Source organism: Caretta caretta, chromosome 2 (genome assembly GCF_965140235.1).
Source record: "Caretta caretta isolate rCarCar2 chromosome 2, rCarCar1.hap1, whole genome shotgun sequence".
Lineage (NCBI taxonomy): Eukaryota > Metazoa > Chordata > Testudines > Cheloniidae > Caretta > Caretta caretta.
In genome coordinates this window covers 262,853,141-262,880,711 of record NC_134207.1, presented here as the reverse complement: position 1 = coordinate 262,880,711, position 27,571 = coordinate 262,853,141, and the positions used below count along the sequence as shown (strand labels likewise).

Below are 27,571 nucleotides of genomic sequence, written 5' to 3'. Positions count from 1 at the left end.
ACTGGGGCTGCACAGGACGAGTGGGTCTGTAAGAGGGCGTGGCGTGTGGGCAGGGTACGGGCTCTGTGGCTGAGCGCGGTGAGCCTGCACCATGCACACGAGACTGCAGAGGCAGTTGTGGGAGAAGATGACGAGCGAGACGACAAGAGTGAGAATGCAGGGGGTGCAGAGGGGGTGGAGCGCTAGGGGATATGGCTCGGCGGCATTGTGGGCTGGTGGTTAAAGGATAAGGGAGGGACACACCTGTAAGGGTGGGGGTGACCAGAAGCTTAAAATTGCTGGGCTAACAGATGCGGAGCCAGTGGAGGGACTGGGAGTGGTGAAGGACCTGGTCAATTGGTTGAGCTGGGGAGATGACCTGAGTGGCTGTATTTTGTATGGGTTGAAGGGAGGCAACGTCTGTGTGTGTGCACTGGGAGAACGGAGAGGAGGCTGTTGTGGCTGAGGGGGGATCTCGTGGGGGCCTGTTTGAGAGGTGTGGCTGTGAGGCTGGAAAGGAACAGGACTGGTCTAAGAGCTGTGGAAAGGGCAGGAGTTCAGAGCACTGGGCTCTGCCTCTCGTCAGGATTTTCCCGGCTCAGCCAGGATGCCGACTGGTGTCCCTGCGCCAGGGTGAGAAGGCAGCTCTCGCTAACCACAAGGGCTGCGTCCCTGCCTTGCTTTTCAAAGGCTGGCTGGGCACGGGAATGTGGCAGAGAGTCGCTCCTGTGACCAGCGACGGGAGCGCAGGAGCCCAGCTTAGATCACTCCCCTCTCGCAGACTCGGCTTTGACCTGATGCACAGTGCGGCGAATGATTTCCTCCTCCCACCTCACTGACTCACAGTAAATGGTCTGTAACCCTTCTGCCAGGTGGAGCCAGCAGCAACCAGGGCCGGGTTCAATATCTAGGGGTTCCTCTCCATCGTTCCAACACAGAACCGGCTCAAACCCCCACCCAGTAATCTGGGAAATTTATACATCACCCCTGGGTGCCTCTAAGAGGCAAAACTTCCCCACTCACATGCACAGAGTCTGAGTGTAGAAAAGAAACTTTTATTAAAAGGAGGGAAGTAACTTGGCATTAATTTGGGAAAACACCACAAACAGGGTTCATAAACATAAACCATGAGTAAAAACCCACCCCCAAGTAGGTTGGGCAGTGCCCTTTTCCCCTCAGGTTCTTAAGTTCAGCAACCCAAAATGTGCCTTCATGTGCCCGAGCCTTCATGTGCCCGACCCTTCTTTACACCCCACTCACAGTTGCTGTCCCTGGTCAGTGTAGACCCAGAGTTCAGAGGTGCATCTGCAGAGTTCACCTCCCACCCTGGGTGGGGGGCATTGGTGACCACAATGTCACTACCCCGGCATCCAGTTCTAAGACAATTTGTGATCCAACACCAGCCAAGTTGATTACAGTGAGCAAAACACCGCTCCATCAGCTGAATATATAGCAAACCTAAGCAAAATAGGAGCAAACTGTATTTACATAATCACACCCAGGGTCTCTTCCTCCCTCCCAGCTAGCTGTCTGGGAAGCATTCATTCAGACCTATTCATGCTCACTCTGCCTGCCAAACTGGAGCCGGGGGTACATCCTGCACTTGTCTGGCTGGTTCGGCCTTTGCCTCCAGCAGTAAAATACGAGAAGCAGCAAAGCATTACGTAAGCACTGAGTTAGACGAGGAGCATTTTGGCAGGCCCCTGAGCAGAGAGAGATGGGTCCAGATCTAGAGCTCAGGCCTTGTCCACCTTGGGGGTTTCAGCCACTAGTGTGGCTGCTCTGATGTAGGCAGGCAAAGCCAATATAAGCCAGTGCATCTCATCCTGATTTCAAGCAGGTGCAAATCACAGCGTCCAATATACAGTAGTCTGTCTATTCTGTAGCTTGCATTTGTGCAGCCACACCTCTGGGCTATAACTGGGGCCAATCTTCAGTGTAGACCAAGCCTCACTTAAACTGGTGTAAATCTGGAGTGACTGTTTGAAGTAAGGCCAGGGTACAGGAGAAAAGAATCTGGCCCCTAGTGTTGTGCAGTGGTCCAGCAGACCCATGTCCAATGTCTTTCCCCCTCCAGGTTGCACCTCCTGCTGTGATGTGCGATGATTATCCAAGGCTGCAGGGCAGGGAGGGCTGAGTTCTGCTGTGAGTGTGACATCCCCTCTGCCAACTGGATCACCACTGCAGTCTCTGAGGGTGATGAGTAGAACAAGGGTTAAAGAGGGTTCGCCCAGATTGAAACGGTCCCGGTGAACGGAGCAACTTTGTAACATCAGTTAGTACTTATCTGTGCAAAACCGGCTGCAAACCCGCCGGGAGCTGCCACCACCTTGACAGATGTGCTGTGCTGCCTTCAAGATCCCGCACAGATGTTCCTCGTCTCCCCGACAGGAAGCTTCGTTGAGCCAAGATTAGCGGTAAATACGGGTGTCTGCCTGTCTCGTAATGTGCATGCTCTGCAGCACTGTGTGTAGGTACAAAAATAACCTCGAGTTAACATTAAGGCTGGAATGTCAACAGTCAGTAAGTGCCTATCTTCTTTCCGCAATCACCCGCTCCTCTCCCCCGACAGCGGCCCCCAGACTTATTGCTGGTGCTTCTAGGCCTCTCCTTGTCAGCATTCAGTCCCTAAATGGTCAGCTCCCTGGAGTGTGAAGAGATGAAACAGATAAACAGATGCCTTAGAGCCTTATCCAAAGCCCACTGGAGTTAATGGAAGGCCTCTCGTGGCCTGCAGAGGGCTTTGGCTCCGGCCCATCATCGGCTCATTTCTTGGAGGCGGTGGGTCTTTGGGAGAGATTTAATGAGTGCAGGGCAGCGACCTTGTGGGCCAGCTTGAGAAGGGAGTTTCATGGGTCAGAGGGTGATGTGGAAGGAAGGGCAGGGGAGAGGTGGACCGACAGTGCGCTGGAGTGGGCATTGCTGGCAGACCGGATGGGGATGCAGGCCCATGCAGTAAGCCCGGCAGGGCGTAGCGAGGGGCAGAATTATGTAGGGCACTGAAGGCAACTGCAGAGGGCTTGAATTTGGTGCAGTGGAGCCAGGCGAGCCGAAGGAAGGATTTGAAAAAGAAGTGACGCAGTGGGAGCCAAGGGCAGGGGAGCTGAGCTGAGTGGCTGCATTCTCTATGGACTGGATGGGGCAAGAGAACAGGTAAGTTACAATAGGGGGTGGCCTCCCTCACGTACTCTTACACTCTCCGGTTAGCTGCCTTTCCTACTACACCCCTCTCTGCGAGTCATGCTGAGTTGGGCTGGCTTACTGGGACAAATGCAGAGATGAATGTGTTGGCGGGCAGGGGGGTGATGTCTAAGTTGCGGTAAGGTGTGTACCGAGGTCCTGGTGCCAGTTACACCGCTGGCTTTTATGATGTTACCCTGACCTACACCACTGTGAGAGCAAAATCGTTCTTGGCAAGGTCTGCGGGGTGAATTCTGCCAACTTAGACTCCTCTCTGTATTTGGCCCATCCTCTCCTGACACACAAATGGAGCAGGTCTGAACTCTCATCCAGCTGGCTGAGAGTAACTGTGGTTCCCCAGAGTCACGCTGCTTTGACTAGCCACTGACTGGAAAAGGAGACTGCCCCCGTCAAAGAAGAGCTGGGCCCAGGGTAACCCTTGGTGTGACAATGTGGAGGGAGCAGCATGTTTTTGATTGGCTTCTTACCTCCCACTATGAGAAATTGGATCCTGCTCCAATCCCGCTGTGCAGTGCCCAGCAACTCCTCCTTCCCCCAACCACTTCTGTACCCCGTGAACCCGTCCCAGGCCACCAAACTGTATGTGAGACAGTGTGATGAGCGGACAGGGTTACAATTGTCTGCCCTTGGTGCATGATGCATCGGATGCCACTGTGGAAGTCCTTTACCCAGGACAGCAGTGCAGCAGATCTACACAGGCAAATGGAAAGCTGGAAGATGCCTTTTGACTTACACTGCATTTTAGTCTGAAAGCAGGACACTGTTCCACATATGGAGGTGGGAGAATGGGTGTGCCACATTCTAGTTGGTTTGCCATGATTCGTGAGTTGGAGAGCTATATTTCTAGCCCCTCTAAAATGGGCAGCTCTAACGTTTTTTATTTCTTTTAGAGTTCTTTCTATGCTGTCTTGCTAAGAGGAAGCAGGCACTCTGGGCCAGCGTAGTCCTTGGAAATAATTGCACTTCTTGCTCTCTGAAAGTCCCATGCCCTTCGGCCTCATGTCCCTGAACACCACTCAAGGCGTCCAACAGATCCCCTAAAATCCATTGCCTGGGAGTGTCTTATTGCCTAATTATGGCCCCTCTGATGGCTTCCTGTTTGAGCTGGCATTGCATACAAAATTGCTTTCTTGGTATTAAAAGCTCCTGGCTCCTGCTTAGACCCATGTACAAAATAAGCCACAATTAAAATTCTTCAAGTGGTTGCATACATTGTGCCTTCAGCAAAAATCTGCACTTCCGTTGTAAACCCGTGTGTATTTCCACCAAATGCTTGCTTCACTCCTTTCAATCTGACTTTCTCTCTCCGGATCATAGGCTGCATTATATAATCTCTCTTAAACTTTGTTTTTCATTTGTCTACTTTTGATCATTGTTTATTTGACACCACAAACATTTAGGGTTTTACTGTGGACCACATGGTGACTTTAGCATCCACTGAGAGATTTTAAAAAGGACAGAAAAAAGACCATTATATGCCAGGATTTTGGGGGGTATAATTGACTGAAAATAGTCAGACGATAACGCAGTAAGTTTATCTCTTCAGATGTGAAAAGCATGTAAGTCAGAACCAACGTGCCCCAATCATGATGCACAGAACACAGTGACTCTGGAAGACTTTTTAAAGTAGAGGTGCTGCATCCCCACACTGCCCCCGGCTAAGCTCCCTGCCGCCCCTAGAGCTGGGGCCGGGAGCAGGGCCATGGCTTCAGGATGGGAGGACGCGGACAGGATGGGAAGGGGGCCCAGGCTGAGGCCACAGCTAGGGGCAGGCACAGAGCCCTTACCGTGAGGCCAGCAGTCGGGACCCTGGTCATGGGGCCAGGAGCAGAGCCCCGTGTAAAACCTGGGGGTGCTGCAGCACCCCCCGCACTGCTAGTTCCCGCGCCTATGCACAGAACTTAAGGATACATATTGGGCAAGACTGCAGCTACAGCTGGGTGTATACTACTGAAAAACTCCTCAAAAAATGTTGATTTGAATGCTTATGTAAATTGATTTAGCAGTGTCCATACTCCATTCGTGTTTGCTGTCCGTGACCATTCTAGTGAATGGGTTCACTGGCAGGAATGTTTGCAGAAACAGATTTTCAAGTCAATAGTGCAGAAATGCAGAGAGCCAATTTCAGATTGGTGATCATAAGTATTTGCACTAGCAACTTGATCCGAAGAGTTACGTTACGCTCCATCCACTCAGCAAACCGCAACGTCATGGGACCTGTGTCCAGTTAAAACATCTTGAATTCTGAATTCCTGTCACAAGCTGTCTGCAATCAAACTACTGACTAAGAATTGTTCATAGAGGGCCACATTTTCAAAAGCACTTAAGTGACTAAGGCCAAGGGTATGGTAAAAACTTTTGCTGATACAGCAGTAACATTTAGAGGTGTGATCTGTGTTTGTGACATTTTTATAGCCTTGCAAAAGCCCTAGTCTAGAGACAGTTTTACGGCCATAAAAATGCTTTTGGTGGTGTGGGTTATTTTGCTCCAGGAACCAGCATAAGTTATACCGGCAAAAGAACCATTTACCAGTACAAACTGCATCTGCACTAAGAGGGTGCACTGCTATGGCTTTCACCAGTATAGCCAGCAACCTTTGCTTGTGTACTCCTGGCCTTAGAAGTCTAAGTCCCCTTGACTTTCAGTGGGACTTTAGGTTCCTAAAGTCTGAACCGGAATTCCCCTGCTGGCAACCCACCAGACTGTTGGAAGGCGACCAAGCCTCTGGAGTCTGAACACAGCCCAGGTACTGGCCCAGTCATAGGGGTCATAGACACACTGCTTGGGTGCAGACTCTCTGTCTAGCACCTTCCCACTCCCAAGAGTTGCATCCATGCAATCCCTATCCTGCCCCTGGAACCAGTGCTGCTCCTGTAATTTAGAGTGGTAGCCATGTTAGTCTGTATCAGCAAAAAGAACGAGGCGTACTTGTGGCACCTTAGAGACTATAACAAATTTATTATAGCATAAGCTTTCCTGGGCTAAAACCCACTTCATTGGATGCATGGAGTGAAAAATAAAGTAGGAAGATATATATATACACACACAGAGAACATGAAACAATGGGTGTTGCTACACACACTATAACGAGAGTGATCAATTAAGGTGACCTATTATCAGCAGGAGAAAAAAATGTTTGTAGTGATAATCAGGATGGCCCATTTCCAAGAGTTTACAAGAAGGTGTGAGTAACAGTGGGGGGGGGGAGGGGAAATAAGCAAGGGGAATAATTTGTTAGTCTCTAAAGTGCCACAAGTTCTTTTTCCTCGTTCTTTTTCCTGTAATTTAAACATACTCTCTCCCACAATCCCACCGAAGGTATGAGTCTTCTGGGACACAGTTCAGCTGTCTCATGGGGCATATGGCATATACAGTTACTTTGTACAGGCATCTAATACATTAGTGCTCTTTACTTACTTGTATGAGAAATGTACAGATTGTTACAAAAATAATACCCCATACATGCATTTCCCCTCTCCAGCTGACCCTTCCCCTGTGTTCAGGGAGGCAGGGTGTCCTGCACCTCCCTTGCCTCATCTGGCTCCTGCAGTTGCTTCCCTCATCTTAAGGAGTAAAAATGGCTGAGGAGCCATCATCTAAAGCCACTCTGGTCCTCTTTAATCTTCCGGCCTGCTCTGTCAGGTGACTCCCTGGTTGGCCTCAACAGCTGACCAGAGTTCTGGCAGGTCACCTCATTGCTAGGTGACCTCTTCCCTGACAAATCAGTTCTCCAGGGTAGGTAGGGTTGCAGCCATCCGGGTTTTGGCTTCTGTGCATGGGTGCCATTTAGGGTTGCCAGATGCCCGGTTTTTGACCAGAAAGTCTGGTCAAAAAGGGGACCTGGCAGCATCCAGTTGGTACTGACCAGATACCAAAAGTCTGGTGACCGCAGGGTGGGGAAAGGTGCTGGGTCATTAACCTGTGCCAGCCCCACTCAGCCAGGGCTGCCTCCTACCTGCAGGCAGGCTCCTTGTCAGGCCGCAATAGGTCCCATCCCAGCCCTGAAGCAGAGGGAGCCCAGCTGAGGGGGCGAGGGAGGTGCAGACAATCCAGCGAGTGACGGAGGTGGGTGCAGGGGGAGAGGAGCAAGTGATGGGAACGGGGCCTTGGGGGAAGGGGCAGAGTGGGGGAGCCTTGGGGGTCCAGTTACCAGCAATTAGAAAGGTAGCAACCGTAAAGGTAGGTGCCAGCTGTTCGTCTAGGGTGCTTTCTTTTTTAATAGAGTTCCATCCAGATTTAACAGTCCACTTTTGTTAGGCCTTTGCCAGTTCCCCAGTTAGAGTTTCAGTCCAACATGGAAGTGAAAGGATAATAAAGAAGACAGGAGGCTTATACTTTCAAAATGGAGATTGCAGCTTGGCAAAGATACATACAGAGACCATGATCTCACACGCAACTCATAAACAGTGTTATTTTCACCACGCACACACAGAGAAATTAGATAAAACATAAAATACTGGAAGGTTGCAGTGAAATATAACTTTATTTCTTAGAATTCAGAACAATAACACAAGAACCAAAACCAAAGAGAGACAAAGCAGGCTGCTCTCTTAGGGTATGTCTACACTACGGAATTAGGTCGAATTTATAGAAGTCGGTTTTTTAGAAATCGGTTTTATATATTCGAGTGTGTGTGTCCCCACAGAAAATGCTCTAAGTGCATTAACTCGGCGGAGCGCTTCCACAGTACCGAGGCTAGAGTCGACTTCCGGAGCGTTGCACTGTGGGTAGCTATCCCACAGTTCCCGCAGTCTCCGCTGCCCATTGGAATTCTGGGTTGAGATCCCAATGCCTGATGGGGCTAAAACATTGTCGCGGGTGGTTCTGGGTACATATTGTCAGGCCCCCCGTTCCCTCCCTCCCTCCGTGAAAGCAAGGGCAGACAATCGTTTCGCGCCTTTTTTCCTGAGTTACCTGTGCAGACGCCATACCACGGCAAGCATGGAGCCCGCTCAGGTAACCGTCACCCTATGTCTCCTGGGTGCTGGCAGACGCGGTACGGCTTTGCTGCACAGTAGCAGCAACCCATTGCCTTCTGGCAGCAGACGGTGCAATACGATTGGTAGTCGTCCTCGTCGTGTCCGAGGTGCTCCTGGCCACGTCAGCTGGGAGCGCCTGGGCAGACATGGGCGCAGGGACTAAATTTGGAGTACTTGACCAGGTCATTCTCTTTAGTCCTGCAGTCAGTCCTATTGAACCGTCTTATGGTGAGCGGGCAGGCGATACGGACTGCTAGCAGTCGTACTGTACCATCTTCTGCCAGGCAGGCAAGAGATGAGGATTGCTAGTAGTCGTATTGTACCATCTTCTGCCAGGCAGGCAAGAGATGAGGATGGCTAGCAGTTGTACTGTACCATCTTCTGCCGAGCAGCCATGAGATGTGGATGGCATGCAGTCCTTCTGCACCGTCTGCTGCCAGCCAAAGATGTAAAAGATAGATGGAGTGGGTCAAAACAAGAAATAGACCAGATTTGTTTTGTACTCATTTGCCTCCTCCCCTGTCTAGGGGACTCATTCCTCTAGGTCACACTGCAGTCACTCACAGAGAAGGTGCAGCGAGGTAAATCTAGCCATGTATCAATCAGAGGCCAGGCTAACCTCCTTGTTCCAATAAGAACGATAACTTAGGTGCACCATTTCTTATTGGAACCCTCAGTGAAGTCCTGCCTGAAATATTCCTTGATGTAAAGACACCCCCTTTGTTGATTTTAGCTCCCTGAAGCCAACCCTGTAAGCCGTGTCGTCAGTCGCCCCTCCCTCCGTCAGAGCAACGGCAGACAATCGTTCCATGCCTTTTTTCTGTGCGGACGCCATACCAAGGCAAGCATGGAGGCCGCTCAGCTCACTTTGGCAATTCGGAGCACATTAAACACCACATGCATTATCCAGCAGTATATGCAGCACCAGAACCTGGCAAAGCGATACCGGGCGAGGAGGCGACATCAGCGCGGTCACGTGAGTGATCAGGACATGGACACAGATTTCTCTGAAAGCATGGGCCCTGCCAATGCATGCATCATGGTGCTAATGGGGCAGGTTCATGCTGTGGAACGCCGATTCTGGGCTCGGGAAACAAGCACAGACTGGTGGGACCGCATAGTGTTGCAGGTCTGGGACGATTCCCAGTGGCTGCGAAACTTTCGCATGCGTAAGGGCACTTTCATGGAACTTTGTGACTTGCTTTCCCCTGCCCTGAGGCGCATGAATACCAAGATGAGAGCAGCCCTCACAGTTGAGAAGCGAGTGGCGATAGCCCTGTGGAAGCTTGCAACGCCAGACAGCTACCGGTCAGTTGGGAATCAATTTGGAGTGGGCAAATCTACTGTGGGGGCTGCTGTGATGCAAGTAGCCCACGCAATCAAAGATCTGCTGATATCAAGGGTAGTGACCCTGGGAAATGTGCAGGTCATAGTGGATGGCTTTGCTGCAATGGGATTCCCTAACTGTGGTGGGGCTATAGACGGAACCCATATCCCTATCTTGGCACCGGAGCACCAAGCCGCCGAGTACATAAACCGCAAGGGGTACTTTTCAATAGTGCTGCAAGCTCTGGTGGATCACAAGGGACGTTTCACCAACATCAACGTGGGATGGCCGGGAAAGGTGCATGATGCTCGCATCTTCAGGAACTCTGGTCTGTTTCAAAAGCTGCAGGAAGGGACTTTATTCCCAGACCAGAAAATAACTGTTGGGGATGTTGAAATGCCTATATGTATCCTTGGGGACCCAGCCTACCCCTTAATGCCATGGCTCATGAAGCCGTACACAGGCAGCCTGGACAGTAGTCAGGAGCTGTTCAACTACAGGCTGAGCAAGTGCAGAATGGTGGTAGAATGTGCATTTGGACGTTTAAAGGCGCGCTGGCGCAGTTTACTGACTCGCTTAGACCTCAGCGAAACCAATATTCCCACTGTTATTACTGCTTGCTGTGTGCTCCACAATATCTGTGAGAGTAAGGGGGAGACGTTTATGGCGGGGTGGGAGGTTGAGGCAAATTGCGTGGCTGCTGGTTACGCGCAGCCAGACACCAGGGCGGTTAGAAGAGCACAGGAGGGCGCGGTACGCATCAGAGAAGCTTTGAAAACCAGTTTCATGACTGGCCAGGCTACGTTGTGAAAGTTCTGTTTGTTTCTCCTTGATGAAACCCCCTGCCCCTTGGTTCACTCTACTTCCCTGTAAGCTAACCACCCGCCCCTCCTCCCTTCAATCACCGCTTGCAGAGGCAATAAAGTCATTGTTGCTTCACATTCATGCATTCTTTATTCATTCATCACACAAATAGGGGGATGACTACCAAGGTAGCCCAGGAGGGGTGGTGGAGGAGGGAAGGAAAATGCCACACAGCACTTTAAGCACAGCACTTTAAAAGTTTACAACTTTAAAATTTATTGAATGACAGCCTCCTTTTTTTTTGGGCAATCCTCTGTGGTGGAGTGGCTGGTTGGCCGGAGGCCCCCCCACCGCGTTCTTGGGCGTCTGGGTGTGGAGGCTATGGAACTTGGGGAGGAGGGCGGTTGGTTACAGAGGGGCTGCAGTGGCAGTCTGTGCTCCAGCTGCCTTTGCTGCAGCTCAACCATACACTGGAGCATACTGGTTTGGTCCTGCAGCAGCCTCAGCATTGAATCCTGCCTCCTCTCATCACGCTGCCGCCACATTTGAGCTTCAGCCCTGTCTTCAGCCCGCCACTTACTCTCTTCAGCCCGCCACTTACTCTCTTCAGCCCGCCACCTCTCCTCCCGGTCATTTTGTGCTTTCCTGCACTCTGACATTATTTGCCTCCACGCATTCGTCTGTGCTCTGTCAGTGTGGGAGGACAGCATGAGCTCGGAGAACATTTCATCGCGAGTGCGTTTTTTTTTCTTTCTAAGCTTCACTAGCCTCTGGGAAGGAGAAGATCCTGTGATCATTGAAACACATGCAGCTGGTGGAGAAAAAAAAAGGGACAGCGGTATTTAAAAAGACACATTTTATAAAACAGTGGCTACACTCTTTCAGGGTAAACCTTGCTGTTAACATTACATACATAGCACATGTGCTTTCGTTACAAGGTCGCATTTTGCCTCCTCCCACCGCGTGACTACCCCCTCAACCTTCCCCCCTCCCTGTGGCTAACAGCGGGGAACATTTCTGTTTAGCCACAGGCAAACAGCCCAGCAGGAATGGGCTCCTCTGAGTGTCCCCTGAAGAAAAGCACTCTATTTCAACCAGGTGACCATGAATTATATCTCACTCTCCTGAGGATAACACAGAGAGATAAAGAACGGATGTTGTTTGAATGCCAGCAAACATACACTGCAATGCTTTGTTCTACAATGATTCCCGAGTACGTGTTACTGGCCTGGAGTGGTAAAGTGTCCAACCATGAAGGACGCAATAAGGCTGCCCTCCCCAGAAACCTTTTGCAAAGGCTTTAGGACTACATCTAGGAGAACCGCAAATGCCAGGGCAAAGTAATCCTTTCACATGCTTGCTTTTAAACCATGTATAGTATTTTAAAAGGTACACTCACCAGAGGTCCCTTCTCCGCCTGCTGGGTCCAGGAGGCAGCCTTGGGTGGGTTTGGGGGGTACTGGCTCCAGGTCTAGGGTGAGAAACAGTTCCTGGCTGTCGGGAAAACCGGTTTCTCCGCTTGCTTGCTGTGAGCTATCTACAACCTCCTCATCATCATCATCATCTTCGTCCCCAAAACCTGCTTCCGTATTGCCTCCATCTCCATTGAAGGAGTCAAACAACACGGCTGGGGTAGTGGTGGCTGAACCCCCTAAAATGGCATGCAGCTCATCATAGAAGCGGCATGTTTGGGGCTCTGACCCAGAGCGGCTGTTCGCCTCTCTGGTTTTCTGGTAGGCTTGCCTCAGCTCCTTCAGTTTCACGCGGCACTGCTTCGGGTCCCTGTTATGGCCTCTGTCCTTCATGCCCTGGGAGATTTTCACAAAGGTTTTGGCATTTCGAAAACTGGAACGGAGTTCTGATAGCACGGATTCCTCTCCCCATACAGCGATCAGATCCCGTACCTCCCGTTCGGTCCATGCTGGAGCTCTTTTGCGATTCTGGGACTCCATCATGGTCACCTGTGCTGATGAGGTCTGCATGGTCACCTGCAGCTTGCCACGCTGGCCAAACAGGAAATGAGATTCAAAAGTTCGCGGTTCTTTTCCTGTCTACCTGGCCAGTGCATCTGAGTTGAGAGTGCTGTCCAGAGCGGTCAGAATGGAGCACTCTGGGATAGCTCCCGGAGGCCAATACCATCGAATTGTGTCCACAGTACCCCAAATTCGAGCCGGCAACGTCGATTTAAGCGCTAATCCACTTGTCAGGGGTGGAGTAAGGAAATCGATTTTAAGAGCCCTTTAAGTCGAAATAAAGGGCTTCATTGTGTGGACGGGTGCAGGTTTACATCGATTTAACGCTGCTAAATTCGACCTAAAGTCCTAGTGTAGACCAGGGCTAAGAGAGACAGACAGACACAGGCACAATTCACCCCACCTTACTCAAGGCTGTCTGTCTTCAGGCTGACTCTGATCACAGCTAAAAAGTAATCCTTTTGCTTCTGGTAGCGTCACGACAACTGTAAAATGAGCATCTAGTAACAGGCACATCCAGTCCATAATCTGGTTTATGGTTGGAGAGCGCATGCCAGGAAAATTCATACTAACTTTTTCACTGCACTTTATATACAGGTACTGCAAATACCAGAGAAACAGAACGACTTGCTGAGCTGAAAGGTCTTTTAGATGAGGCAAGAGAAACGTTTCACTGTATGGTGAATGGAGAATGGCATTTAACAGTGCTGCCTTTGGGTTCGTTAAAGAGCCACCTAGCCTGCAAAGGAAATGCAAGGAAATGCCTTAGAAATTTAAAGTGATAGCTCTACAATTTGTACACAGTTTTCAGTACACCGCAGACTGTAAAGACGCAGTCCCCAGATCGTCATATTAAGTTGCTTAGCTTCTGAGTAAAATTTTCCAAAGTGCTTGTTTGAGAAATAAGTTTGAACAAAGTGCAATCTCTTCATGGACAATTTAGGAACAGAAGGGGCGGAATGTGTTTGAATAAACCATTAGTTATGCAGATTGACCTTAATCTAATTGTAGCTTTAAGCCATTTATTTATTTGTGTGGTGGGCTGTGGTGGGGTTGTGCATTGTCAGCTGTTCCTAGAGGCATTGTTCTTGGTCTCTGCAGAGAGGCACAAAGAAAGGATCCGTCCATACTCCCAGGGAGCTAGACTTATGGCAGCCTTCTTAATGATTGTTTAAAATGTCACATTTTGTATTTTTCCAGGCACACACAGATAATGCACCATGATGGCTGACATTTCCTTGTGCTGAGATATCCCAGTGCATACTGTGCTAGCAGAGTCTGGTACCCCTGCTCTGTCCTGGAGCAGAGAGTCTTCCCCAAAGGAAGTTGTTTTAGTCACTATCCATCTGTTCTCTCAACTTCATATTCCTCTTGCTTTGTCCTCTGAGAACATTTCAGACCCTAAAAGAGCAGCCCATTACTGAATAAAAATCAAACTGACTTTCCGTGCTCCACTGCCAGATTGCCCCCTGCTCCAGCACTGGTCAGCGGTGATGTCGCCAATCCGTTGCATGCTGGGACATCTCAGTCAGGCCCAAAGTCAGCAACGCCCCACATCACTACACCCTGCCTTGTCCCAAAGATGGAGGTCCCACCAGCACCTCTCGTAGTCTGACAGCAGCGTGCAGTCCTTGGCCCTCTCTCTGTAGTGTCCAATATGTGCCGGGGTGGGCAGGAGTCTAATGTGGTGTGGCAGTCCCTTCTGTGATTGCAAGATCCAAGCTGGGACTTAGTGAGAACGAATGTGATAATGGTAGGTAGCACAGGTTCTGTCAGTCAGGCTGGGAGGTAGAGAGCCAGGGAGGACAACAGTTAGTGTCAATGTCCCGCAGCTTCAGTAAAGAATCCTTTGTATATTCAGCATAACAGAGTCCTGTCTGTTTTCTACCACGCAGGATGCTGCAGCCTCCACAGAGGGACTGAGTCTGCCATGTACTCAGCTCAGGGAGTGAGAGAAGCCAGAGCCATCCCCCTTGTGGGGCTGTGTGAAATGTTAGGCCCGATATTACAATGATTGTATAATGCAAGCCCCAAATGAAACAGCCAGCCACGGGCCGTCAGCCTTTAAAAGAAGAACTGGCACAAAGCCAGTAGCCAGCACTTTACCCACAAAGGGACCAGTTCCCAACTCCAGAGGGAGGAATGGGAAAAACCAAAGGGAGGGTCAAATACCGGCACAAGGACCGTAAGAATAATCCATCTGAAATAGACCAGATTTGTAACATGCCCTAAGGGAGGAACATGGGGACGACCCAGTCCTAATGGAACCTAGGGACAGATCCAAGCCATAGCAGCTAACTTTTACCACCCAGCAGGGGCATGGACGAGACTGGCTCATGATGTCTTCATTGTCAATGGCTATTTTAGGGGGAAGCTCAGTCACAGGGAAGCGAGGTGCCAGGGGAGAATTGATTTCTCTCTCAAACGCGCCGTATTAGTTACATTACAGTACAGCAGAGGCTCTGGGAGAGGTACTGAGCACATTCCAGGAGCTGAGACTCTGGAAATCCTACAGAAATATGGCAGCATCACTCGTGGCTGAGAGTGCCTGAATAAGATGATGATGATGATGATGGAGATTGAGTTGCAGTGTCTATAGCCGAGAGAGACCCACACCAAGCTAGTAGTATTCACATTGGCACATAAAGCAGCACTCCAGCTGGCCAAAGAACCTGCCTCTTCTAGCCTGCCTGCAAAAAGAACAGGTTTTCTGACAGATACTACTTCTCAGCTTGTTTGATCTCGCTCATTTTCTCTTGGAACTGTAGATTGTTAACAAAATCTCTCCTCCGCTGTTCTGCCGGCCCATGCAGAGACATGGGAAGTTGGCATAAGATCGAGGGTGAAAAACTGTTTTTGAGCGGGGTTAATAGACAAAACATTCAAGCATTTACACAATGCTGTCACAAACACCATACGCACCCCATTTAGTGCATGTGAACTCCACACGGATGCTCTAAGTACACCTTGCATACACAAATTCAGCAGGTTGTGTTACCACACCACAACAGTCATGCTTACAAACTACTCCTGTGCGCTCTCAGCACCACACGTGTGCCGCACGAACACCACACACACTCTCTGCAGCACTCCTGCTGACAAACACCATGCATGCACAGCAGTGTGTACACACCCACACTCAGAACACTCCACAGACTTACATGCACACCCACATCACACACCTGCATGCTCTTTCTCATGCACACACACACAAAAACACTCCAACATTTAATCACAGTGAGGAAAATCAGGGGCAGAAGAATCCTGCTGGAGACAGAGATGGGGCCTGAATGTTGGGGAAGCAGCTGCCACGTTATATCAGTCCACCCAATGACAGACATGTCAGTTTAATTTGCATCTGGCTTGCTTAACATCCTTTATCTTACATAATGCAGCTCTTTATACAGTTGTAGTGTTTAATGAAAAGAGAAATTGAATCCACAGTGAACAGACTTTTCCAGGTACATTAGAACTCTTGGGAATATCACTCGTAGCAGACTGCTTAGGAGAAACAGTCAATTCCTTGCAAGTGCCTAAGAACTGAGACATTGGTGTGAGTAGCTGCTTTTTAATGCCATATTTGGTAAGCTTTGTCAAAACCAGGGACTCCTAATTACTTTTCCTGGTTGTTGAAGCTGAATGCTGCCACATGCCACCTCAGAGGTGGCTGCATTTCATTGGTAGGGGAAGCGCAGTTTGTTACGCACGTTGGAATCTTTGGGATCGGAAGTCGCTCTGTAAACATCCAGTATTGTTGTCCTTTATAGCATGTGTTTAATTTAGGGCTTTTTGGACGAGCTGGAAGAAGGAAATCCCTTTTCCGGAAAAACTTCACTTAAAAAAATTGTTTTGAATTAGGACGAAAAGTCAGAGGTGAGATTTTTTGTGGGAAATTTTAAAGAGAAATTCCATTTCAGAAGAACCAAATGGAATTTCTCATCCTTTCTCCTGGAAGGCTCTTGTCGATGTCAGTTCTGAAACTGACCAGAACCTTCCCTGGCCAGAGTGCCTGGCTACTCAGCCTCCCTTCCCTTCCCTTCCCCTGCAGCTCCAGGAGCCAAAGAGGTGGGGTGCTAATCTCCCCATTTCCCCCTTCCCGTCCCTCTAATCTCTAGAGATGGAGAGGCAGAGACTCTGGCTCCGCAAGCTGCGGAGGAGTGAGCAAGGCTGAGAGCTCCAGCTCTCTGCCTTTACAGCTCCTGGAGCTCGGTGGAAGGCTAAGCTGCAGAGTGTCTCTGTGATCAACCTGGGCCAGGAAAGTTTTTGTCAATTTCCCTTACGGGAGGTGAACCTTCCTGGCGGTCAGCTGGGAACATCATTATGGTTTTTCTGATGAAAATTTTCCAGCAAAACTAAAGTTTTCCCCTGAAAATTTTTTGTTTTGTGAGAAGAGCATTTTTCATCAGAAAATCATTTGAATGAAAAACTTTTTGACTAGCGCTACGGGCCACATGATCATGGCGGTTTGTGCTCGTGTGACACCCCACCTCCCCCGATGTGTGTGTGATACAAGGTTTCTTCTGTGCCCAATCTGCAGAGGATAGGGGGCTGCTGCTGGGCCAGTTAGAGAGCCTGGGTCTCAAGCTGTAGCAGCCTGTGCTTTTTAGCTTTGGGGGTCCACAGGTAAATTGCCAGGGTGTCAGCCAAAATGGTGACCATCACACTTTTTCCCAATGGAGGCGTGTGCATGGGTTAGGTTGTTACTAGGCAAGGGCAATATGCATAGCTGTGTGGAGGCACTTGTGCCATAAAAAGCAGGGCATGCTGGGGCTGGAAATATTTGCTGGGGATTTATTTGTAATCTGTCAATGAGGACTAAAACAAGAGCTCTGTTTCATGAAAAATATCAAGGTATCCGCATCTGGGTTTCATTTCTCATCAGAATGAAAACTTCTGAAACTTTTCATGGAAAAAACAAGGGAGACCCACCCCAGAATGGCCAATTAGTTAGGACATTCACCTGGTACTTGGGAGATCTAGATTCAAATGCCTGGCCCAAATCAGGCAGAGTGCAGATTGAAACCTGGGTCTCCCAAATCCCAGCAGAGTGGTCTAACCACTGGGCTATTTGGTATCCTAAGGCAGGTTTGCTCTTGTTTTGACCAGAAATTCCATCCTCGACCTGAGACACCTTTCAGTTGGAACTGATACATTCTCAGAAACGTTTTCAGTTTCAATTAAATCTGCATTTTCGGATGAAAAAAAGCTTAGTCGAAAAATTCCCAATCAGCTCAATTGCCAGTATAGCAAAAGTCTTTGGAAAGCGACTATGTTGCCCCAACACCATTGTTGTTGTCTTTAAGATCTTTTTCTAGCATCCAGCGCCACTAGTGAAGGGTGCCGGATTGCCAGCCTGGACACTAAAGCCTCCCGTCTGTCAGCAGGACAGGGACCCACGTGGATGCGGGAAAAGCCTAGCTCTGTTAAGCTAGCCCTATGGGCTGAGAGGATAGGTTAGCCTCTATTTAATCCTTTGCATCTCTGCTGAGGCATCCTGTGGGCACCTGTTCCTTGTGAACCAGACTGAAATGACTCTGCCTGTTTCTTGTAGGGTACCAAAAAGCCTTTGGATGGTAACTGCCTTCAGTGTAGTTAGCAACCTGCCAGACTAGAGGGGTACTAGACCCCATTATCAACCCCTCCCCAAGCCATCCAAGCTCCTTGCCGGCTTTTTGTTTGTTTGCTGAGGACACTTGTCATTTCCTGTTGTGGGCTGTCTGAGTGAGGAGCCCGTCATGGTGATGGCTCCAGCACGCGTTCTCATTCAGCAAGGACAAAAGGGCGCTCCACGCTGCCTGTCCAGCTGTCTTTCTGTAACCTTTCCATGACCCTCTGTCACCCAAGCTGGTTACAGCAAACACATGGTGAGTTGTGTCCATCCCACAGTCTTTCCGCCTCCTGACTGTGTGTATCCACGAGCAGCTCAGCTGCTACAGGGCAGCTGCGCCAATGCATTGTGGGAAAAGCTGGTCAGTTCTCCCATAGTGCACTAGCGGCCGACAGAGAGCCTGGAGCCAGCGGCGTGTGTATAGCGGGGTGAGGTGCATACACACTAGAGCCATGATACTCAGACCTCAAGGGTTCAGGAGCCGAATTAGCAATCCGCATTACCCAACAGAGCCAGAGGCGTGTGCATGGATTGACTATATAGCACTATAGTGGATGGAACAATCACAGAGAGCATTTTAATATCATGTGCTGCACAGAGCTGCAGGAGACGCATTACAGAGCCACTTGGGACTCGCGAGCCTCAGTGTGAGTATCCCTGCTCTGGAGTCTCCAGTTGCACAGAGGAAGGAGGCTCTGCCAACCTGATGCCATGGGCACAGCCAGGGGAGCCTGCCCATGTGGCAAAATGCCGCATGCCAGTTTACAGAAAGGCCCTCGTGGCCCAGCCTAGGCCTTTAGCAGGGGTGAGGCATGGCTGGCAGCCGTGGTTACTACCCAAGGGCCCGCTCCAGAGCTGACTGAAATCAATGGAAAGGCTCTCCCCCGATGAGTGTGGGCTTTGGCTCAGGTGTCAAACGTGGTGTGTGGCATTACACTATGCTTGGAGCCAGCCAGGCTGCTGACCAATTAGAACGGTGGCTCAGAGCTGTGGCATGGCCGGGCTGGGAGAGCCCTCTCCCGTACAGCAGTCATGTTTCCTGTTAGTGCCGCGGGTAGCCAAAGTGCCTCTGACCTTGGCCCAGCAGGACACCGATCTATAAGTCAGAGTGAAGCCCAGCCGCGGCAGAGCCTGAAACAACCTTTTCTGGAGGGCGGAGAGGAAGCGAGCTTTGCTGAGTGCTTCCTGGATATTTTTGGTGGTGTCAGCGAGCCCCGCTAGGTCTCAGTGGTTCTCCAATGCCATGCAATAAGCTGCCAGCATCAGACGGTTACCATGGCTAAACACTGTATTGAAACTCTGCTAACTATGCTCTCTCCCTGTTATCCAGCCAAGGATTGATCACAGCATAAGTGCAGGGGCCTCTGCTCGCCCCAGGGCTGAGTGCTGTTCGTGCTCCCCACCCACTCAGCTTGGCAGAGCCTGGGGGAGCAGGGGAAGGAGGCAGTGAATCTCCCCGCTGTGTGATTGGCTTTGGTTCTCCTCCTCCGCCCCTGTCTGCCCCTCAGGGAGCGAGCGCATGTCATGCACAGTGGACCAGCCACTCTCCTGGCTCCTCCTGCAACACGTGAACGATCATTGGTAAGCAATGACTTGGGGAAATGGTCCTGCTCTTCAGGACAGAGAGCCAGGCTCTTCAGATAGCGTGTCCAGATTCCCTTAGTCGCAAGGGATCAATTTGAGATGGAGCCCCATAACAGTTCACTGATTCTGCACTAGCTTTGGTTTACTGCCCTTGGCTGCTTTTCAACAGCCATTTTCCATGGTTTCACTCTCACACAGAGAGAGAACAGTGTACGGGATACTAGTTTTCAAGGCCTCCACTGCACGGCCTCTCTGTCTGCAGCTCTCTGAGACAATGTAGCTGGCAAGCCCATGGTGACACTTGTGAAAGCTGGCAGTGGATCAGTCTTATTGGAGTAGGATGATGCTATGTCCCGTTTTGGTTGGAACAGTCCCTTTTTTAAGCCCTGTGCAGGCCCTCCCGACTTTTTTGGCAAAAGTGGGCCTTTGTCCCATTTGCTCTTGCCAACTTGATCAGTGCAGAGTAACATGTGGGGGAAGGGGGGGTGAGCAGTGATGCCAGCCCCGCACTGGTGGGGGAGGCAGGGCTCGGGCGGGGGGCAGGCAGGGCTCAGGCAAGCAAAGACACCAGACCTGCATGGGGAGGGAGGGGCAGGGCTCGGGCCAGCCCCGTATAGGGAAGCGAGGGGTGGGGGAAATGGGGCTAGCCCCACGTGGCGTCCCATTTTACCTTTGGGAAATATGGTCACCCTACATGGGAAGCACCCATGGCTATGGGAGCAGGATTTGAGGAGATGAGGCTTAGGCTAGGTCTATACTGCAGCAGCTGAGAAAGTGAGTCAACCACCCAGGGCAACTCTGCGCTGCACTGGAGTTCTTGGGGGAGGGATGCCGAAGGTGCAAAGAGAGGCAAAGGGAAGAGTCTGCCCTGGTGGTTACCATGGATTTTCCAACACCACAGCCAGTTATGGCCCAGCTGTCTCCTCCAGAGCCAGTTCTCGGGTCCCATTATTTAGGGGGTGATTAGTGGGCAGGCCCTGGATGTCACGACTTAAAAAACCACCGACCTTCCAGAAGTCCAGGGACTAGTTGGACCCCTGGAAAAATCTCCGCTTCTGAGAGTTAAAACACGTAATATTTGGCTATTGGGTCAGTATTGTGCTGTGATTTATGATTTACATAAAGGATGGAAAAAGAAAAGGAGTACATGTGGATACAGACTAACACGGCTGCTACTCTGAAACCTATCATAAAGGATGGAGATGCTGCAATCTGCTGCCGTTCCACTGCTTAATGCTGGATAACTTTGTACAGATCCTGGCCTTTCTGGCAATAATTTGGAGCCCCTTAAAGGTGAGTTTTGGAGGAGGGTGGAATAAATGTCCCCTTTGACACCTCCCCCACCAGTAACAGTACGCTTGCTCTCCTCTTTTGTGCGCCAAGCCATGCGAGAGATTGTGGCACACTGGTAGTGTTGCCAAATACACATAGCCATAGGCTTTAAGGCCAGAAGAAACACTGTGATCATCTCATCTGATTTCCTGCTTAACATAGGCCAGGGAATTTCTCCCAGTGGTTCCTGCATTGAATCCATATGTGGAATTCTGTTAGCCTGCGCTTAGCCTTCCATGTGATTCTGTGCAGGAGCAGGGCACAGGGTGCTATGAGAATGGAGCAATGGCAGTGAGGCCAAAATCATCTGAATATCAAGACCCAGGAAACTTAAGGAGTGAAGAACAAGGGATGATCATGCTGCTCCAGTTCTTGGCCAACCTTCATCTGCGACAGACAGAGCTATCAGCCCTTTGCAGTATGTAGGAGCTGCTGCGATAAGGCCAAGAGGTACAGCAGCACGAAGAAAGGTCTATGGATATATTCACCTGTAAATCCATAGGCTTAAAAAGTTCAGAAGAGGAGGAGATGGAAGTAAGTAGCGTATTCTGCTTGAAGCAGGTCATGCGGCAGTTTTATCTGCCCTTGGTTTGTTATGTAGACAGGTCGTACTTGGACAGGTTTGTTATGATCCCTGGAGTTTCGGAATTGCCAGCCCAATGCCAGGGATGGTTATAAACATTTGTATTGGCTTGCTTGGCGTCAGCATCAGTTACAATTGACTTTCTAGGAAAGTTGATTATTTAGATGTTGATGACTTTAAAATGAAGACCACTAGGAGATGGTGTCAGATAGTATAAGTGGACCCAATACACTGGGAATTGTGAAAGACTTCTCATGAGAAAGTGATCAGAAAAAATATTGCCTGATGCTGGGAGGAAGGGGAGACACAGGAAGCATCAGAGTTACGTTATGTAGCAACCAAATGAAGAATGGATGCGGATGACACACGAATGCAGGAGATCAGACCCAGACACAGCATGTAACCCTACCTTGGGCAGCTCTTGCACACCTCTGACAAATACCTGAAGGGGGTCTGTCTCTTTTTAACAGTAGTGTAACTTGCCATGCTAGTAAAGTCTCATTGAATTGGACAGAGCCTTGGTTTGTGTAACCATTCTGCCAGATGGTGCTGGCAGCAGCTGGGGTGGGTTCAATATCTAGGGGTTCCTTTTCAACCATACAACACAGAATGGGCTTGAGACCCCACCCAGTAACCTGGGAAAATTACACACCACTCCTGGGCGCCTCTGAGAGGCAATACTTCCCCACTGGTAAGCACAGAGTCTGAGTGTAGGAAAGAAACTTTTAATGAAAGGAGGGAAGTCACCCGACATTAATTAGGGAAAATGCTGCAAGCAAGATTCATAAACCTAAAACTATGAGCAGGACACCCACCCCGGAGTGTGAGGGGCAGAGTCTTCTGCCTCATGTTCTTGAGTTCTACAACCAAAAGTTCCTTTACAGTGCCTCCCTCTGGTCCCTCACCATACCCCACACACAGCGGTTTTCCTTAGTCAGTGAGGACTCAGGGTTCAGAGGTGCATCTGTGTCACTGCATCTCCCACCCGAGGAAGAAGACACCTGGCTTACTGTGCCATCTGAGCACTTGCTCTGGCTGACCACCCCGCTAGGTGTTGTTCCTCTCTGCTGGCCGCCCTGCCAGCCACTGCTCCTTGCAGCCTGGCTGCCATGCCAGCTGCTGTTTCTCGCTGCCTCCCGCCAGCTGATTATTCACCACTTTTGCTGGTCGTGTCCGCTGGCCACCTGTCAGTCACCTTCTACTGCCACCTACCTCTCTGCTGTGACCTCTATAGGTCAGTCTCTTAGTGATTTTTAGCTCTTTGCAGGCTGGACAGAAACACTGCCCCACTACAAGTGATTTCAGCTCTTCGTGAGTACTTAACATAACAAAAAGGCTCCTAATGAAGTCTGTTTAATTCTATCTTTGAACAATGGGGAGAAACAGGCTAAACCAGACCAGGGACCCTTAGGGGGAGTCCACATCTTCTGGCTGGGACACCGTCCTCACACCTCTTACTTTCACAGGGGTCTGGCATTTGAGCCCCTGGCTTAATGAGGTCCTTTCAGCTGAGGGTAACCCCCTCATTTGGGATAGATTAAGCACAATTCTGCTCCCCTTTACTCATACAATAAAGACAACAACATTGATAACAGATTTCACTGCCCCTGCATTCAGTACTAAAGTGATTTGTAACCCAACACCAGCCAAAGTTGATCACTTTAAGCAACACAGTGCTCTATTTCCTGGCTATCTAAGCAGAGTAGGTGTGTTCATGTAAATACAATTTGCTCCTGAAGTCTCTTTCCCCACCCAGATAGCTATCAGGGGAGAGTTCATTCAGACCCTGCTTACATCTGCGTTTGAATGAGTTACAGTTACCATGTCTGCTCAAATCTTGGAATAATTCTGTTTGCTGCTGAAGAGCTAACGGCGCACAACCACCCCAAGAGATTTCTGGGACAGCACATAGTACAAGAACACAAGGGCAGCTATTTGCTACTGTAAGGATAAAGGACATGGTTGAGAGTCTCAGACAGCACCATGAAGTACCAACTGGTTAGCCTTTTATTGGTAGCTGCTGTGTAGACCCAGTGAGTTCAGCTTTGACTGCAGTCCCTAAAGGGGATAAGTTTCAGAGTAACAGCCGTGTTAGTCTGTATTCGCAAAAAGAAAAGGAGTACTTGTCCTTGCCTACGGACAGCCCCCCAACCTGAAGCAAATACTCACCAACAACCATACACCACACAACAGAACCACTAACCCAGGAACCTATCCTTGCAACAAAGCCCGTTGCCAACTGTGCCCACATATCTATTCAGGGGACACCATCACAGGGCCTAATAACATCAGCCACACTATCAGAGGCTCGTTCACCTGCACATCCACCAATGTGATATATGCCATCATGTGCCAGCAATGCCCCTCTGCCATGTACATTGGTCAAACTGGACAGTCTCTATGTAAAAGAATAAATGGACACAAATCAGATGTCAAGAATTATAACATTCATAAACCAGTCGGAGAACACTTCAATCTCTCTGGTCACGTGATTACAGACATGAAAGTTGCGATATTACAACAGAAAAACTTCAAATCCAGACTCCAGCGAGACTGTTGAATTGGAATTCATTTGCAAATTGGATACAATTAACTTAGGCTTGAATAGAGACTGGGAGTGGCTAAGTCATTATGCAAGGTAACCTATTTCCCCTTGTTTTTTCCTACCCCCCGCCCCCCCAGACGTTCTTGTCACTTTAGATAAGCTATTACCAACAGGAGAGTGGGTTTGGGGGGCGGGGGGTGAGAAAACCTGGATTTGTGCTGGAAATGGCCCAACTTGATTATCATATACATTGTAAGGAGAGTGATCACTTTAGATAAGCTATTACCAGCAGGAGAGTGGGGTGGGGGGAGAGAAAACCTTTTGTAGTGGTAAACACCCATTTTTTCATGGTTTGTGTGTATAAAAAGATCTTCTGTACTTTCCACAGTATGCATCCGATGAAGTGAGCTGTAGCTCATGAAAGCTTATGCTCAAATAAATTGGTTAGTCTCTAAGGTGCCACAAGTACTCCTTTTCTTTTTAAAGGGGATAAGACACCAGAAGCTCAGCCTGTACTTCCCCTAACAATAGTCATGTTGTTGGACTGGTGTATTAGGCCTGAATCTCAGGGGCAGACGTGCAGCACATCCAGGCTCCCGTGACTCCCTTTGTCTGGCACTTGTCCGCACCTTTGTAAATGCTGCAGCTGGCCATGAGCTGTCTGCAGTTCAGATTCTCGGCAGCAGTAACTGGTACGGCAGGACGTCTGTGAGATCTGGAACAAAAAAACCCTTCAGTTGATTTCCCTTCCCTTCTCTCCCAGGGACACAAAGAGAACGAGGAGCAGGATGTTTTGCTGGTGTTTAATTTCCCTCTACGTCCGACCCAGGTCATCTCTGAGAAATGTGGGATAAAAAAGCAGGCAGGTCATGGAGCATCCACTGCCCAGGTCAACAGGACCAAAAGCCAGGATCTTCCTTAAGAGCAGCGACTCTTCCCTTTCATGTTGTTTGCTTGGCCTTGGACTTTTCTTGGATTTCTAAGGACAGAGGGGACCATTAGATCATCTAGTCTGACTTCTTGTATCCCTGAGCCCATTACATTTTACCCCGTTACCCCTGTATTGGGCCCGATAGCTGGTGTTTGACTAACGCACATCATGGTCGGGTTTATCCTCAACACAAGCATTCCAAGCATTCCACTCTACGTCACAATAATGAATAAGGCTGCCAGCTGGAGACCCCAATTCTAGTTCCCTTTCTGTGCCTGGGTCTCCACTCCCACTCTTTGTATCTAGCACACAGAATCATAGCAATGTAGGGCTGGAAAGGACCTCGAGAGGTCAGCTAGTTCAGCCCTCCCACACTGAGGCTAGATCATCTGTGACAGGTGTCCGTCTAATAGTGATGGTGTAGGTAACGTCTACACTGAAACAATACAACAGCTGTTCCACTGTGGCATTTTAAGTGTAGACAAGCCCTTCGTGACCTGCCCCAGGGAAGACTGGTGGAACAGAGAATTGAACCTGGGTTTCTTAAGTCCCAAACTAGCACCCTCACCAGTTGGCTCCCCTCTCCCTCTGCAATCAGTGGCAGATTACCGTACAGGCCCATGGGGCTGTGCCCAGGGGCCCCGGCCAATTGGGCCCCCCCGTAGGTCGGAACTCCAGCCCTGCACACTCGCTCCTCCTCTCCCTCCCCCTGGGGTCCCGCCACCCACTTCAGGCCCTGGCCAGGCCGGAGGGGAGCTGTGGTAGGCTGAGCACTGAGCATATTCCTCCCATGTGAAGCTGCCCTCCAAGCCCCTCTCCTTCCCCCTCCCTCCTGGGTGGAGCTGCCCCCCTCCAGCCCCTCTCCTTCCCTCTGCCTCACGGAGCTGGGTCCCCCCCCAGCCCCTCTGCTTCCCTCTCTCTCCCATGCAGAACTGCCCCTCTCCTTCCCCCCGTTTTACACATGGGTATAGTGAAACACACAGCGGTTAAGTGAATTGCCTACAGCCAAGCACAAAGTGAATCAAGTATCACTGCTAGTTAGAGAACTCAAGAGTCCTGACTCCCAGTCTCCAACACTTGCCAATAGACAACACTGTTTTAATAGAAAACCTCATGTCTCAGCTATTACAATATTTGGCCCTTAGGCAGAGTTCTCTGGCATAACGCTGTGTTATGTGCACAGACAGCTGCAGCTGTCTACACTCAGTCACCTGAAACTACAGGCTCCAAAACTACTGTCACAAGGATCAGCAGGGTTATTAATTCAAAACCAAACAATTTATCGACAAGACGAAACTTTAAGATAGCCACATTTTTAGTGCATTGAACCATTTATTTTCACTGATATTTATTTCTGTGCCTTCTGGGCAGCTGTGGGGAGCCCCGGACACTCCACCTGTCCTGGGCGAGGAGCCAGGGTGCCCGAGACCAGCCCCTCGCCCATGTCCCTGCCCTCCAGGGCAAGTCGTCCAGGACAGGTGGAGGGTTCAGGGCTCCCCACAGCAGCCCCGGCTCCCCAGGCAGCTCTTACCACAGGCCGACTTCCGGCCAGGCCAGGAGGCAGGGCCATGGGGGGAAAGAGAGGAGCAGGGGGTGGGGCCATGTGGGGGGTGTGGGGGTCTCCCCAATGTCCTTTGTGCCCAGGGCCCCAATAAATCTTAACCCGTCTCTGTCTACAAGCTGCCGTCAGGTGCTAATCTAAAGTTTCTGTTCAGTCCTGATGCAGGCAAAACTCTCACTGAATTCATGGAGTTTACATCAGTGTAAACAAGAGCAGGATGGGACCTTGACTTCAGTGGAGTTTTCGTAACAGGCTGAGTAAAGCTCTCAGAATCTGGTCTGTACATTTGTGTTTTCCGGCCTCGGCTGTGTCTGTTTTGGGGACACATTTCAAATCAACAGGAGTTTTCCCCTCAGTTCAGGATTGAGCTCTTCATGTGGATTTAGTGTTATTTATTTTTGGCAGTGGTGGAAAACCTAGTAATCTTGATTAGCAGGCAGTGCTGCACCAAATTGATCCTGGCCCCCCATGGCGACTACCCCTAGCTGCCAGGCCCTTCATCGGATAATTAAAGATCATTTGCAATTTCTTTCACAGCCTGGCATGTGCTGTGTCCACCAGCTGTGCAGCGATTCTAATCAGGACACCTTTTTTATACGATTTGTTTAGTTAGGAAGTCTTTATGGGGTTACAAATCCTTGCAATATATATATCAGGAACAAAAGAATCATTACAACAATGAGGTTTTGTTTAAAGACATTATACAATAATATAGTCATCATCTCTCTGTTTAACATGGTGTTACCCTATTACAGTATAAGCATCATTACAACACCCACGACATGTTGTTCTTGGTGATTTTGTTAAACTGAGTGAACTCTTTAATTACACATATTTAATAGGCCAGGCATGTGTATCAAATGCTAGTATTCACAAAAATTGGACAGGTGTGCTGGTTGGTTTGTTTGCAGGTGAATATTCTCTGTCTGAGTGTTGAATAAATGAGATACAAGGTAGGCAAGATAATTATTGGACCAACAGCTGTTGGTTGAAGGTACAAGCTTTCAAGCTACTGAGAGCTCTTCTTCAGATCTGGGGAAGAAAGCAGAGTGTCTGAGTGCTTGTCTACACTTAAAACACAACAGTGGCATAGCTGCGCAGCTGAAATGCTTCAGTGTCGACATTACCTGCACCGAGGGGAGGGAGTCTCTCATCCGTGTACG

General features: G+C 49.7%; 2 protein-coding genes across 4 annotated transcripts in view; one reads left to right on the top strand and one right to left on the bottom strand.

The window, feature by feature from the left end:
- Nucleotides 1-27,571, top strand: part of GJC2 (gap junction protein gamma 2) — a 126,851-nt gene that overhangs the window by 4,134 nt on the left and 95,146 nt on the right. The window contains exon 2 of one of the 3 annotated variants that reach the window (XM_075126060.1): nucleotides 2,057-2,396. The exons of 1 other annotated variant lie outside the window; for it this stretch is intronic. The gene's annotated coding sequence lies outside the window, so the exon portion shown is untranslated. Of the gene's footprint in view, nucleotides 1-2,056; nucleotides 2,397-2,429; nucleotides 3,133-27,571 lie in introns of those variants that run through there. One more of the 3 variants, XM_075126059.1, reaches the window with a different exon arrangement.
- Nucleotides 10,418-12,333, bottom strand: LOC125631146 (uncharacterized). The gene is made up of 2 exons (XM_075124810.1): nucleotides 11,691-12,333; nucleotides 10,418-11,102 (listed from the first exon to the last, which is right to left on the bottom strand). The coding sequence occupies exons 1-2, from the start codon at nucleotides 12,271-12,273 to the stop codon at nucleotides 10,567-10,569; spliced, it is 1,119 nt and encodes a 372-aa protein (XP_074980911.1). The 5' UTR covers nucleotides 12,274-12,333; the 3' UTR covers nucleotides 10,418-10,566.